Source organism: Cryptomeria japonica, chromosome 9 (assembly GCF_030272615.1).
Source record: "Cryptomeria japonica chromosome 9, Sugi_1.0, whole genome shotgun sequence".
In the NCBI taxonomy this organism is placed as follows: domain Eukaryota; kingdom Viridiplantae; phylum Streptophyta; class Pinopsida; order Cupressales; family Cupressaceae; genus Cryptomeria; species Cryptomeria japonica.
The window spans coordinates 636,105,968-636,122,676 of NC_081413.1; the positions used below are offsets into that span (position 1 = coordinate 636,105,968).

The 16,709-nt window shown below is 37.7% G+C and overlaps 1 protein-coding gene across 1 annotated transcript in view; it reads right to left on the reverse strand.

The window, feature by feature from the left end:
- LOC131078084 (probable serine/threonine-protein phosphatase 2A regulatory subunit B'' subunit TON2) overlaps nucleotides 1-16,709 on the reverse strand; it is a 109,367-nt gene that overhangs the window by 3,031 nt on the left and 89,627 nt on the right. Inside the window, exon 10 of the mRNA XM_058015727.2 lies at nucleotides 12,537-12,612. Coding sequence (XP_057871710.2) covers nucleotides 12,537-12,612 — 76 coding nt within the window. The remainder of the gene's footprint in view (nucleotides 1-12,536; nucleotides 12,613-16,709) is intronic.

Consider the following 16,709-nt stretch of genomic DNA (forward strand, 5'->3'; position numbering starts at 1 on the left):
AATCAGAAATCATCAAATTTGTTATATAGATTCAAACAAATTTTTCCATGGAATTCGCATGATAAATACCTCACTGCCTTGAACTATAAACAAACAAATCAAAACAATCCAATCCACAACTGTGAAACTAAGTCCCACCGAACAAAAAAAGTGAAATAGTTGAGTCCGCTTTTTAGACAGAATAAAAATGTGTTATATTCACAACCAATGGAAATAATCCCAATCACTAATTCATTATTACAATCGGATTAAATGAGAGCGGTACAAGATGAACAACAATTAACATTATTCTCAACACTGGTAAGCACATATTAGCATGGGAGAGAAACAGCTAATGTAAAAAAATAAACTATTTCAGGCTTTTATCTGGTTGCACACGTTGTCACTCAGACCATACAGTTTACATTCAACATCATGGAGATGATCTTGTGATACTTGTCTTGTATGTTGACGATCTTCTACTCACAGGCAGTTCATTATCCATGCTTCAATCTCTACAGAGAGCTTTGATGGAGCAGTTTGACATGACAGATTTGGGTCTTCTACACTATTTTCTTGGTCTTCAGATTCATTAGTCTCCTAAGGGGATGTTCATATACCAGCAGAAGTATGCCATTGACATGATTCATCAATTTAGGATAGCTGATTGTAAGCCATGTTCCACACCTTTTCAGTTAGGTGTCACATTGACTTCTACGTTCACATCCCCTAGTGTTGATGGTACTTTGTATCAGATGTTGGTAGGAAGCCTTTTGTACTTCACACATACACATCATGGCATCAGCTTCACGTTTCTCACATGATCCACATGACAGTCCTTGGTAGGCAACCAATCGGATTTTGTGATATGTTCAGGGCACTACACAATTTGGCATTCAATATACACCAGGATCTATAGAGATAGTGGGTTTTACAAATTCAGATTAGTCTGGTGACATTGATTCACGCAAGTCCACTGCAGGATTTATCTTTTGTCTTGGATTAGGCCCTATCACTTGATCTTGTAAGAAGCAGGCAACAATTCTACTGAGGCAGAGTACAAAGGCACAGTTCTTGCTAGTCAAGAGGTTTAGTGGCTTTGGCAGATTATGACTGAGTTTGGTCTTCCACCAATTCATCCCACTATTTTTTGGTGTGATAACCAAAGTGCCATTCATATTTCATGCAACCAAGTTGAGCATCAGCAGAGGAAGCACATTGAAATTCACGTGCATCACATTCGACAGCTCATCCATGATGTTCTTTTTTCTTTGAAGTATTGCACTACATAGGACTAGGTTGCAAACATCTTCACTAAACCTTTGGCATCTCCTCGCTTTCTATACATCTTTATATTTCTTTCCCTCTCTCTTGGAGAAGAGTTTTTCTCCCAGTAGGTTTTCTATTTTACTCCACTTTATAGAGACTTGCATTGTACATTGGCACCTTATCACAGTTTGTTCTTGGAACCTATCAATCTCGTTTTAGCACTTATACACCTAAGTATAACTTAAGGGGGGTTGTTAGATTGTAGGGTTTACCTAACCCACACCTAGAAAAGTCAAACTTAGTGGCTAGGTCAACATTAACCTTGACATTAAAGGTTAAGTTCACTTTATGGGATATTTTTCTACATTGGCGAAGTCATGATGCCAATGGAATTGTGGACTGGGTTAGATTAATCAGCCATTATGTGCATGAGCAGTTGAAAGACTTGTAGGAGAAGAAGACCCAATCCTTCTATATGAGTTCTTCCGTGATTTATTCACTTGCAAGAATGGGTGGCTTTGATGGATTGCCAAGAAAAGGGCCCATGGGATGTGGGCCAACGCAGTTGAAAGTTTATGCAACACCAGTTCTTTCAACCTGGTAAATAACACTTTCACTATGTACCTGACCTGATTTATGCAGAATGAGCTTAGGGCTTTGGTATAGAGATTTGGAGCCATGTTCCTACGGTTTCCAAAATTCACTTATATAGGGATGCAAGGATTCTCATACCAGCCATATAAATTACTGATGTATCCATCCGATAAACTAGTGCTGCTAGAGCTTATGAGGCAATTGACGGCCTACAACCAAATTCAGAAGAAGAAAAGAAAGTTGTCTATTGAATTTCTTGTTGTCCTCATTGATTATGTGTAAGTGTGCCCGAACCTGGCAACAACTAAAAGAGAACTAGAGGAATTGGCATTCTACCGCTTGGCATACTACACCTCCAAATCTCACTATGATCCATATCATAAAATCAGGAAGGTTGCTAGATTAAAATTTGTCCACAGGTTTCACCTGGAAGATTATTGGGCAGGTGCTAAAGATGATCTTGAGATCAGAAAGCAAATGTTTTCCAGATTGCCCCTTGACATGATTAGAATTGGTGAAATAATATAAGTCCCGGATCAGGTGAAAGAGGATACAAACATAGTGCAACTAGAGTTTGGAAAGGTTAAGGATCAACCCATCCAGTTGCCAGATTGGTCAGAACTTGAGGTAGATGACTTAGACATTTTAGCCAAGTCGGTTCTTAAGTTCACCAGGCAGTGGATCGATCGACATATGAAGGCATTGAAGGAGAAAAATGTCCGCTTGAGCTACCAATTAATGGGAAATCTGGATTCTCATAGTGAGGCCACAAGGGGATCTTCACAAGCCCAGGCTAAGGAAGGGGAAGTTCAACAAAAAGAAGCTGAGCTTAGTAAAGGAAAGAGTGCTTCGAAAAGGCCAAGAACAATAAGGAAAAAAGAAACCCATCGGGAAATTCAGCAGGAAGTCCAACAAGAAGAACCATCGCAGAAAAGGGCAAGAGTGGAAGTGATTCAATCGCCAGCTAGTTGTTCTAGTGTGTGGGATTCAATCTTCCTGACAGCGCTCTAGCACGAGATGTTCTTAGTACCAGCGCTTCACATAGGCCCAATCAGCCAAGGGTGCAAAGGCAAGAACTTTCCTCTCATCTAGAAGAGCCATGCCACAATTGTTTCGTAGAAACAATCTTGAGGAGATGGAGGAAGTCTCACAGGAGCATGCACAGATGGAAATTCAGGATCAATCAATTACCACTCCTGATTGGCTGAAGGATAGGTTGAGGAAGGAACCAGAAAAGGAAATTGATCTAGCATAGAAATTGGAAGAACTTCTGAAAAGAATGGATCAACCAGCAGAGAAGAAAGCTTCTCGGAAGTTTTCCAGAATCACGAGAGAGGAGTCCAGATCCAGGTTTCTACATTTAGCTGAGCCCATGGCAGACAAAGATAGGAATGAAATTGCGCCAAGTGATTATGTGATTCAAGAAATTGATTTGGGGCGCGCTTCCATGATGCAGGTTGTGGAAGATTTCAAAGGATCTTCCTTGGACATGAGAGAGAAGATGCAGAAAATGAAGGAAAAATGTAGAAGGCTGAAAAGTGAAAACAGGGCCTTGTGCGAATATGTCAAAAGCTTCAAACATCCGCTCAGGGAAGCAGATCCATAATTAGTTCCTCCTCTCCCTAAAGAGGTCATTGATGATGTTGAAACAATTAGGAAAGTGGCCTAGGATGCCAAGGAATGGGTGGACAATGTCTTTGCTATAGTTGGGAAATTTATTTAAGACTTAGCTTGTTTTCATTCAAGACTTGTTGCCCTTTTGAACATGATAGAAGTGGCGGATGGTCTATGGGAGGATGTTCACATTTATCAAGATTTGACCATTCCGCGACTCAAAGCCCTAATGAAAGTTCCAAAGTAGACGCTGATTGATGGGAAGGTGATTCAGGAAAATGAAATTTACGACTTCCCGCGATGGTTTTGTGCGGTTTGCATTGCAAGGGAGGCCTTTGAGATATTCAACATGGAGTTTTTAGCTTTAAAAGACTCAATCAGGAGGATGCAAGAGGAAATCATCAACGCAGTTGAGGCCTTGTTTACAAAAGGGTTGGATGAGGACGAAGTAACTATGAATTTCCTAAGGACTCAATTGCAAGAGTTCTTCTTTGTGGGATCGTTTTCAAAGGTCCACTTTGAAAATCTTTCTTCCTTTTCCAGCACTATGCGGAAGACACAGGAAATGATAGCAGAATGGGAAAATTTTCTATCCAAGAGCGAAGAAGAAATTACTTTGCTGGAGTTCCGGATAGAAAGTGTGCCAAGTGTCTCCATAGGAGAATTAGACGACGTCATCGCCAAATTCATTGTGTACGCCATAAATGAGCGAGATAGTGGTCGTCAACTTTTAGACGAGGATCTTTTGACTGAATGACATAGTGGCGTATTTATTGCTGGAATATTTTGACCAAGTTGCAGCCGGGTCAACGCATGCAGAATTAATGGAGCATCTTTTGCATGTAGCCGCCACATTTATGACATTTATGGCAGATTCCTTTGCATGTAGCCGTCGCGGGTAAAGATGGTGGCGCATTTAAAGCATCATAGGCGATTTTTGCGTGGGGGATATTCATTGGATATGGACGACTTTGATGAAAGTGATGCATTTAATGCACAAATGGATGCCATTTTGGGCATTTAAAAATTAATTGTATATGGGTTTCATGGGCATTTATTGTAGATTCCCACCTTGTTGCATCATGTGTGGGGAATCTTTTTGGGGAAAACCCTAATTAGGGTTTCCATGTAGACTTGGCATGAAGCCTATATAAAGGGGTGACCCCCCTCATTTGTAAGGAAGGAGAGATTGCTTTTGAGATTGTTGCTATAAGTTTTGAAGCAGTTTATGTAATACATTGTTCGATTTGTCAGTGTATTCTTGTGTTGTTTTATGACTTGCATGGTGTCACTCTCTTCACTTAGATTAGATTTGCTTTCAAGTTGTTAAATAAACGGGATTTGATGAGATTGCTTGTTGTGAAATCCGTGCTCATACCTTTTGTTTGTAGTTGATTGTTGCTAACTTTGCAAGGTTAGTTTGAGTCTTTTATACGTGTTAACTTAACTTCGATCATTTGGTGAATGTTGTTCAACTTATTCATTTTCGCAAGTGGTGAAATTCAAGCTGTTTGGAACCACTATGAGCTTTCAAGTGCCAAATTAGAGATACGTTAGATCTCTTGTATGTTAGAAAATCCCCAAAAATGAAAAATTCAAAAATTCCAAAAAATCAAAAAATAGAAAATCAAAAAAGATTTCTCAATGGATGGGCGGCCGTTTCATATTTCTTGCTGTCACGATAGTCTCCTTGTGGACATCACTCAGATTCAGGAAGATTTGAATGCACAACCGCACCCCAGGAATTTGTCTCAATTTGCCTTACCAAGGAGGTGTCGGATTCATGAAACCACCAAGCATGATGAGATGAATTGCTTGAAATTCTTGTCGAGGATAGAACTGGTTCTACAAGGGAAAATTTTCTTTTGGGATGTTCCAAAACCAGAATTGTGCATAAAGACTGATGATGAGGTCAATGGAAATGATCCTTTCTCAAGATTCAAGTTGAGAATTCAAAATCAAATAGAGTTGGGTAATGAACGACTTGAAAGCGGGTCGCTTCCTTGTTAGTGTTGGATTCACAATGCACCTCACTCAGAATTCAATTGTTCAATATGTGAAGAGACCATCAACCAAGCTAGATGGCAGCTGGAATATTCAAAGTTACAAAGGAAACACACCTGGAATGAGCATCTCAGTTCTGCATCAAAAGAACAAAATTGCAACACCATTTGGTGGTAATGGACATGAATTACAGGTAGATAGTGCAACTGAACCCAACGATCCAAGCATTCAAGTGGGGGACAACGTTTCCTACGTCACACCGGAGGAAAGAGCCATTGGAGTGAAGATCAAGGAAGGAATGGAATACATCCAAGCAAGGAGAACCACCCAAGGGGATTGTCAGCATATGGATGCGGCTGAATATATAGAATTGCAAGTTATTGAAGATCATCAAGAACCAAAAATGGACGCCTTAGATCAAAGTGGAGATGATGTGAGGGATTTCCAAAGTTCATTCATCCAAGGAGGAAAACATGAAGAGGGAAGTGGTTCCAGTGCACTTCAAGAAGGAATAGTCCTTGATGAAGAAGTTCATTCATGCATGTTCAAGATGGAAGAAATGATAAGCAACCTAAGACAAGAAGGAATATTTGATGATCAATCGGTAACCAAGATGGAAGAAGAATATAATGAGCAATTTTGGTGGGGGCTAGACCCGTAACTAAACATTCAAAAGAAGTTAGCTGGAGAAATGTCCTATATTTCCAAGTCCCAGTTCAAATCCATCTCACACCACAGTTTTCTTGCCATTGAATGTGATCCCGATCTGCATGTTTCAGATGCAACTGGGATGATACATCACTAGCTCCGACCTCCTGACAAAGCAGTGGGTGACACACAAGAGTTCACGCCCACGCATGAAAACCACAGGGTTGTCTCTTTCCTTGCTCTAGAGTTTGAAAGCTATGAATTTGATTACTGAAATTTAGGTAGAACAACTTGTTTATGGACTAATCATGGTCTTGATGAGTTGCCACAATTGCTAATCTTTCCTGAAGTTTTACTTGAGTTTGAGATTTGTATTCTGAAAGATTACTTTTCTGAGTTTAAAGATGAATTTGCAAGGCTTCGAACCATGACTAATGCCATGTTGCTCTTGTACATCTTGAGAAATCATGTTAGGAGTTGTATATTTTTAGGTCTTGTGAGTATTGTTTGTTCGGGAATTTTTTGTTCTTGATAGACTAGGTTTCCCTTTTGTGGGTTTTGGAGTGGCCTAAAATGTTTGGAGCCTCCGTTTGCGAGTAGGGTGATGATGTCTTCCTTTGCATGAGCCTGGTTGTATTCCACTACTACTATATCTTGACACAGGAATCTTGAGATTGTCATGCTTTACACGCCTAATCAATTGCTCTGAGTCATTTAGATTTCTTGTGAGAAGTTGTGGCTGATGAAAACCTTACATCTTGTCTTAGCGCCACTGAAATTTCTAAACCCATAGTAGGCTTCACTGCTTGCTAGCCAAAGGAATTGACGGAAACAAGAATGCAATACCAAAAGGAAAGGGAAAAGAAGAAAAAATGAAAAGAAATATCAAATTATTGGCTTCAGGAATATGAGGATAACTCCACCAGGGCTATGGATTCCTAGCTAGCAATGGAGCAATATTCGTGGAATTTCAGAGACAACCTCGTTGGAGCTTTGGACGCTTGACTGGCAACGAGGCAATGTCCACGAGGCAATTCGCCAGTATTGGGTAAATTGCAAAAGCTTTAGAGTTTGCAAACTACTGAAAATCGCCGAAGTTTCAACTTAGGCGTAAAGTGCTAAAAGTTAAAGTTTGCGAAACTGGTGAAAATCTCGAAGTTCGCCGTAGAGGGCGTAAGTGTTAAAGTTTTAAAAAAAGTTTCAAACCATTGCAATTTAAAGTTTGAAAAAGACCCTAAATCGCCGAAATTCAGAGGAAAATAGCGAAATATAAAATCTTGCAAAAGGCCCCTATGGCCCGAAAATTGAGTGGGCAAGCATCGTGATTTTGAATGAACTTAAATTTCACCTATTAAATCTAAACTTTGCCAGGTAAAAGGAAAGGGTATTTCAAAAGTGTTCGCAATTTGGCTAAAGAGTCGAGTCTTGCCTAAAGTCTTGAATTCGCAAAGGAAAAGCGAAAACATTTAAAAGATACATCTTACAAAGAGCTTCACCGAGACTGTGCCAGACATTTAAAAAATTTAATATTTGTTAAATTAAATTATTTAATTTTTCAAATTGATCTATTAAAGTGAAATCAATTGGTTGTTTCCAGGTCGCAGGACGTCATCGAAAAGCCAGGAGGAAGCCTGAAACGACAAAGTCAGGCGCTGAAAGTTGAAGAAGAAGATGCATGAACGCACTGCAAGGGCGCGAGATCTGAACCGGGCATTGGGAACCGTGCCGCTGAACAAAGATGAAGTCCACCACCGGGACCAAAGACCAAAGAACACTCCGAGTACAACAATCATGCGTTCTCAAGAAAAGTGCACAAGCTGGATTTAATTCCAAGAATTTAGTTTTAAAAACTGAAACTGTTTTAAAATTGCCTATGGGTCCCGCGCAAGATATTTTTGTGGACAGTTATGTCCAATTGCTAGATTGACCAAACTAAAGCCAAATAGTGGTAGGTAGTTGGGATTGTGGTTGAATGGATGACTGAGAGTTTAATGAGCATGGGTTAAAGTTGCCAGCTTCTGGATGGCAGGTTGCAGCCCTTGGATGCAGTCAATCCTAGCCTCTGATTCAATATTGTAAAATCTATAAAAGGCAGAAGCCTTTCTTTTGTAAAGGGTTAGATAGTTAGACTCTGGTGAGAGAGTTAGATTTTAGAAGTTAGAATAGGTTAGATCTTAGCAGTAGCATAGGGATGCTGCAAAAATTGTTGTAATAGGCAGCTGAAATCAATATATAAACATTGATTTGGTGTTTATTGTCTTGTTTTCATCCTGTTTGCATGGTTTCTTTCAACATTTTAGATAGATCTTTTTGTTTTGGGTGTGCAGGTATGTGATAGATTCAAGCTCATACCACTGAGGATATACTGATTGTGTATCCTTTTGTATGGTTAACCTGAGCCTTTAATTGTGCTTAGTTCAATTGCATGTGTCCATCTTAGTTGCGTCAGAATTGGGTGCTTAGCCGTGCGTCTCTAGTCTGAAAATCTTCCAAGTCCCCTTGAAGATTGCACCGTTCCTGCAAGGTTGTGAGCCATTCTGGCCAAGTAGGAATTGGTTATGTTGAATCCGTCTACCCGCATACCCGTGTTGTTAGTTTTAGATCTCCTATCCCTTCCCTTTTAATTTTATTTCGTAGTCTGAGAATCACAACAGACCACCTTGTTGCAATCATAAGTCCCCTTGTGCTCCCAACAAATCACATCAATCACTAAGTAATCCCGCAGTCAAGACCTGACAATCAAAACCTTGAGGTCATCCCCTTTGATCAACAGAAACAACATTAGGGATTTCCTTATCTCAAGAGAGGATAGGATACTCAGCAAGATCATTCTATTTTGCGTTGGCCGGATGGAACCGTAGCAATGCGATTCAGACACGTCAACACATACCAAGGAAGGGAAGGAATTTCCTTCCAAAAGAAAATTCCTCCACAAGGTCATTCCAGTGCCCAAGATTGAAGGATGAATTCCAAGGCATTGAAATGTGAAGTCACGGATGAAATTGAAAAGAAAATTCCCCTAGGCAAAAAAAATTGAAAAATCCTCTTTCGAGGTTTGAAAATTCATCCAACTTTCAAGATGATGACAAATTTAGCTAAGTGAGAGAATTTTCTCTCTCCTGGACCCTGGAACTAAAATTTGAAAAAAATTCTAAAAAGTAGGAAAAGTAAAAAATTGACCAAGTGTTGGAAATTCCTTCCTTCAAGACAAAATTCTAGATAAGTGGAAAAATTGACTAAGTGTTGGAAATTCCTTCTTTCAGGATAGAATTCTTGGAAAAAGGTGAAAAATTGACTAAGTGTTGAAAATTCCTTCCTTCAGGAGAAAATTCCAAGAAAATGGAAAAATTGACTAAGTGTTGGAGATTTCTTCCTTCAAGATAGAATCTTGGGAAAAGTGAAAAATTGACTTAGTGTTGGAAATTCCTTCCTTCACGACAAAATTCCTAGAAAGTATGGTTGATTCTTTTTGTATGCAGCCATTGCATATGGAGCTAATGGGCATTTATGGTAGCATGAGCAGTTTTGCATGGAGGAATCTTTATTACATGTTGGGCAAATTTGAAAGAAGCGGTGTATTTAATGCACAATGGACACCATTTTTGACAGGAATGTAATTAATTGATAATGGACATGATGGGTCATTAATATTTATTCCAACCTTGTTGCATCATGTGTGGGAATCCTTTAGGCAAAACCCTAATTAGGGTTTTGCATGTAATCAAGGCTTGGGCCCTATATAAAGGGGTGACCCCCCTCATTTGTAAGGGAGGGAGATTTGTATGAAATTGTTACAATAAGTTTTTGAGATAATAATAGTGAAACATTGATCTCTGATGGTGTCCACTTAAATTATTTTTCAAAACTTGCATAGTTTCACCTTCCTCACTTAGAGTAGAAGTAGAGTAGTGCTTTGATTTCAATGGAGAATGTAATGGTGTTTGATGAATTTCCATGGTTCATACTTTTTGCATCTTGTTGATTATAAGTTGCAATGTAATGTTAGCCTAAGCCACTAAATTTGTGCTAAGTTCGATTGTGAATAGTCATTTGGATTGCACCATGTTGGGTATTCAAATGCACTTTTCTCAATGTGAAAATCCTTCAACATCCTTAGAAAATTGCACCAGTTCTTGCGGAGTTGTACTTAAACTTGGCGAAGCAAAGCTTGGTTTATTTGGAATTTGTCTAGTAAAGCATTATCTATTGATATCACTGCCTTTAGGAGTAGATTTAGATCCTTCTAACCCTTTCCCCTTTATTTTCAGTTTAGTTCATTTGAAGCAAAAGCATCACAAAATCGCCATATCTGATGATGAAGTTTCAGCCACAGCAAAGAAGTGAAATAATGATTCAAATGTAAGTCCCCTTGGATTACCAACATATCACATCAAGCCAACTGAGTCACGTCCGTCGCATATAGGAATCTTGGAGTCAATTGTCTGATCTTCCTACAATCTTAGCACGCAATCGCACTTTGATCAAGAGAGAGTGAAGTGACCGTTAGGCAGCTTTTTTATGTGTTTGCCGCTGTCATAAAAAACACATCAACAGAATCCAGTTTGGAAGTGCAGGCACCATTGTTGAATCCATTGGAAGATTCATTCATGGAGCATGGAGTGCATAGGCAGTGTCCCATTCAGCAGTTGCAATTATATGGCATTCAAGGAGTTCAGATAGCTCAATAGTTAACATGGAGATTCATTTATAATATTTGCTGCGATCTTGTAAGCATTCATTATAGTGAGGAATCATGTAAACAAAACCAGTAGTTAAAAAAATCAGTAAGCTCCATGTTTGGAGGAAAAGCACTGTCCAACAGCACACTTGGGATAAATTTAAGATTTCTAAGATAAACTGTACTTGGCATCGAGGGATCTGATTTTGATTTTAGAAACCCAATCCAGATCCGAGCAAGGAGATCATGCATTAGTGAATCAGCTCTGTAAACTGTGGCAATCAGATTTAGTCAACGATGGAGTTTGTAAGTGTTTTGCTTCTGTCATACTTCTGCAATCACAACAACATCAGAGATTTTATTTAGATTTATATGCGATTTCTCGAACTCCACCAAGGTCTAGGTGGGAGTACATAGGTGGTTGTCCCTTCTGTAAATGTGTAAAACACGGTCCAATGCATGCTTGAAAGCATAGTTAGCAAACCTACCTACCATTCCATTGTGGTGTTATTGTCAATGATAATTCTTGCTTTGCAATATTATCCATCCAACAATAGTATCTCCATGAGGATTTTCCTCATGTTTGGACTTTTGTGCTTGACAAGTTGTAAAGTATTATTGTCTTGGTCCAGTTTTCCAACTAATATTCTTCCAGATTGTTCAAGGTTACACCATGCAAAGCAAAAAATGAAATAATCTCCAAGTTATAGAAGCTCAAGCATTAAAAGAGAGATGAAGATATCAATGTCTGGGATCTGAGCTTGTTAAGGTTGGCAAACTCCTCCAGCACACCTCTCAAGTGGCAATATCTGCATGAGGCAGTAATCATCAATATGGTTTTTATTCCTTGAGTTGATTGAAATTTCTACAGGACCAGTAGACAGATAAATGTATACATTTACATTTCAGTTCATTATTGTCAGACCAAACCATGAAGTCCTGAACCTTGCAATTGAAGAGAAACCTGTCACTCAACTACTTGATAAGTTGAATGATTTGTAGGAGACTCTTGACCTCCTGATGTGATTTTATTCATATTCTAGTGAAGTTGGTGTTTTCTTCAATAAGGCAGTCATCTGAGAGGTAGATATTCAATTATCTGTGAAATTCTACACGAAAATCTTAAAGATTCAAATAAGACAAAGAGATGTATCCATCCCAGGTCTTTTTTATTTTATCAATTCAAAAATATGCCACAACATCATCTGTACCTATTTACTACATCAACACATACAAAACTATCCTTTTCACATATTTCCTCAATTCACTGTGAAAATTACAGTGACCACTCCTTTTCACCATATGTTCAAGGGAAAATCGTGAGCTGATGTTATGCCCTATGCCAAGAACTTCACTTATTAACACATAACTTTGGGTATTAAGAGTCCCAAAAAATCCAACAAAAAGACCTTTTACATTCTGCACGTTATCAAAGTGCACATATATACATAAATCCATGAATCCCAAATATTGATATGCACCCAAGCAATTCTAAGATTACATATTGTATGAAAAAATTAATCCAACAATGCTTAGCTGTCTAGAAATACAGCAGAAAAAGGGGACAAATGAATATATTTCACAACTCAAAAAGTTATTATACATTCCAGTTTCCACAATACAGACATGGATCAAAAGGCTTATCTGCTCAAAGCTTGTTTTATTCGGATGACCCAAAATCTTATACATAAAGAGATATAATAAAAGAATTGCTAAACCATATTATTTTACAGACAAGATATATTCATACCACAGATCCTTTGAGCTGTTGCTAAAGAAAACCAGTTCACGCCCTGGCCACTATCAGCAACTGTCTCTTCATTTTCCTACATAAAGGACACAAAAACATCAAATGTAAGAATAAGATCATGTTTTCACTTTTCAGTGAATCGATCCAGAAAAAAAACAGTATAAACATTATAGTAATCTCAGAATATAATATGATGTAAACTGGAAACTATCTAGGTATGGCTTCAAATATCCTGAGGTATCTTCTATTTTGGAAAAGAAATGCCCAATGGAGCTGAGCTTTTGGAAATTATCATTTCATACTAAGTTTTTCTATGTCATTACAGTAATGCATGCCATAGCACTCTTGGCGACTTTTTATTGATGAAGACTGAGACAATAGCATGAGTATTGTCTAAATGAGCAAAACATTTGTTCTAGAAAGATAAACTATGACACATCAGAAGTAAATGTTTGAATATATCAAGCAAGATGGATATACATTTCGTATGCTACCATCTAGCTTATTGCAATGTGGAACTGTAACGTCCCCACTTTGAAATAGAATTTTTTAATAAACAATAATAATAAAATTAAGATGCAAAAGAACTAAAAAAAACTTAAATTAAAATATAGAAGAATATAATTAAAATTGAATTAAGTTAATGAATGGTCAAAAGACATGAAATGAAAAGTTGTGACTCCCTCAAACATGAGATATAAAAGGGAGAAGAGAACCTCATTTAAGAGGGGAATACTTAAGGGAATCAGAAGTGCAGATCTGATTTAAATAAGTGCAGATGTGATTTAAATAAGAAGTCTAGATCTGATAAGACAACAATGAGGAGGCATGACCCTTTAAATGAATGTCTTTTTTCCAAGAGATATGTCTCCTCAATAAAATAGGACAGTATAAAAGGATATGGAAGTTAAAGAGAAAGAAGGAAGAATGATAGAGATTAAGGAAGGCTAATGGAAGAAGAAAGGAATGGGCAGAAAATAAGGAATTGACTTTTAAGGACAGAAATGATGAAAGCTTGTGACCCTTTGATAGGGTGATAATTGTGAAAGTTTCTGACCTTTGCTAAGGGAAGGCATGATGAAGGGGTGTGACTTCTCCCTTACAATGGAAGATCTAAAGGGAAGAAGGTTTCATTTGAGGATAACAGAGGAAAAAATATAGAATATTGGACAATTAGCAAGTAATCAAATCAGACTGTCATTTGCTAATATTCCAATTTCCAGTGGTAATTTAGAGATCATTGCTTAGCTTTTATATATGTATATGCACATCTCTGTTATATACTAATAAATATTAAAATATACACACCAGCACAGCAACAGTCTATCAAAAGGGGAAGGAAGGAATTTGCATTAAGGGAGAACAGCTTTAGGGCAACCTATTGCACTATGAAAGCGAGAGAACGGCTAAGGGCACCCTATTGCAATTTACCTTCCAACCCCTACGTTGAGGGGTTGTTGACGAACACAAAGATCTCTAACCATGTAAAAATGGAGGGAGAAACGACTGCCTTAAGGCACCCTACCAGGCCTCCTTATTTCATATCTTATATGAATGAGATCCACATACAAATCAGACTTTCTGCATATTGATAAATATATGATTTCCTTTCTCTAAGAATAGATTTATTTCATGAACTATGTCAGAAAAGTTACCTAGCTTGATTGCAGGTTTCCAAAACAGGCTTATCTTATCTTGTACTTAAGTAAAGAATGTACCCCTAACTATATTATATGTTTTGTTTCATTTGGTTTTGTGAATTTAGTGCAATATATAGAGTGGTCAAGCAAGGGGACATTACAGGAACCTATAATTGCCAATGGTCATCATCAATCAAGATTTTTTTGGGATTTGAGCCCAAATTAAATCTATGATGAAACAATACAAGTAAATCTATACAAATTTGGATGAATAATCAGCACTTTCCTTTTTGATGGTCTCCACTTCTTTTGGTCGTGCTCATTCCCCACCTACTCCAATCCCTAACATACTACTGCTAAACTTATTATTTTCTAGATGGTAGTTTGCGCATCATCGCTATTGTTACTCAAAATTGTTGGACAAAACATTTACTTGAGCAATCTATTATTCCGCTTGTTGTTGGTCTTTTGGCTTCCCAACAATGTTCCTATGTAATTGATGAGCTTGTTGCTTCCCTTCCTATTAAAGGTGTGTTTGTTGAGGTGGCATCCTTGCCTATTCCACCTCTCTTTGTGCCTAGGGATTTGCCCTCCAATAGGACTGAACATTTTTAAATTGCATTCTAATGGTTTGACATTTGGTAAAGAACACTAAGAAGATTCCCCAACTTGAACTAGGATGTTGTGGAAAAAGAAGCTCACCGTGCTGAAATAAAAATATTTTGCACATTTAATCATTTCTGGCCTATCTTACCTGATCTCCACACATGGGTGTCCAAAAATTGGCAACCCTTCATTTTCAAGGATGTAGAAATCTACCCTTAATCTTAGGGTTGTTTTGCTATTCTTTGTGGGATTAAGAAAGAGATGGATTTTATTCTTGAGGAGCAATGTCTTCCTAGAAGGCTGCTCTTTTAGTGAAGTCATGGTACCCTACATTTGAACCTTTAATTGAGTCCTCCTTGATGCCAAATTGGGTTCAATTTGAAGCAGGTCAAGGTCTGAAGATCCAATTAAGGAATGTTAAACTGACCAACAAAGCAACACACATGAATGCAACAATTGGAATAAATTGAGGAATAGAATTGAACACAAGATCTGAATTAGAATTACAAAATTCAATACATGAAATAGTGCACAAGGCCAGACAAATATAGAATTACAATAGATCACTTATTAATTTGTGAACACAAACTACTCTTGATCAAAAGACGATTTGCCATCTAAGAGACAATGGATATTCACACACATTTTGGTCTTGAAAAAAATGTCATTGCAATCTACCATGGATCAATATAACTCCTCAAAATTGGAGTGTCAATACAATTTTGGCTTACCCACTCAATATGAATCACTACATACACCTGCAAAACATTAGGGACGCCAAATTTTTTGTAGTTATCGACCGTATGTTGTCTCTTGATTGGTCCAATTAGGCTTGTGGAGAATATTGAACCCAAACTAATGGGCGGTGCAAGGGTCTAGTTGTCCAATGGCCCCATGCTATTGGTTTAATAATAATCTCAAAATCTCAACACAAACTGAAACGAGTATTCCTCCCTTAGATAAAAACCTGAAATATTTAAAGAATCTTTGTGAAAACAAATTCTGAATGATCAAACATGTAGATCTATATTAGGAAAAATCCCACACAAGTTCTAGACAAAAAGCATGATCAAGGTATTACCACATAATTCAAAATGTCTCATATGGTGAGAAAATTCAACAAGAAAATTGAGAAACATAGTAAGGGAAATACAAACTCTAACTCAAAACATAAAAATATAACCTACAAAAACAAAAAAAACAAAGAGAAACAAACTGCTCTTTTTGGTTGATAGATGATTGCATGTGAAATTTTAAAAAAGAGATTATTTACATTAAGATTGAAAAAACTCCTTTAACAGTTTTGGCTTGGCTCTCATTTGGAGATATTGGTCATACTGTTTGTAATTTAATTTCTCTTTCTTTATAGATTGTTGCTCTTTCTCATCACAATTTTGTGAGCATCCAAGTTGAAATGGATAGTTTGAAGGGCCTTCTAGCTGAATTTTGGCTCAAAGTGAAAACTCGAATTTGGAAACAAACATTCGATCAAGAGAGGATGGCTTTTCGATGTTGTAAATAATATGGTCTTAGTCATATGTCAAATGTATGTACAAGTTTTAAGAATAATGATGCTAATCAATCCTCATGATGAAGGAATGTAAAGCCTCACCATCTAGTGGTTAGTGATGCCCCTAGTTAGCTTATGTAATGTCCCCTTCTCAAATCAAGTCAACTATTGATTCCCGTTAGCCTATTCTAAGGTTCCCATAGACTTATTTGTGGTGGTTAGAGGACACCTGCTTTCTTGGAGAGCTCGATTTCAGTTTTCTTGGCTTTTGATAGCAGAGTGGATGTTCATTTGGTGTTCCATATGGTTGTTCTCCACAGTTCTTGGAGGGCACTGTTGTTTTTAGTAAGTGCCAGTTTTGGCACCCAGCATAATTCTTTAGCTTTAATTATGTCTCAGTGTTATCAGATTTAGTTT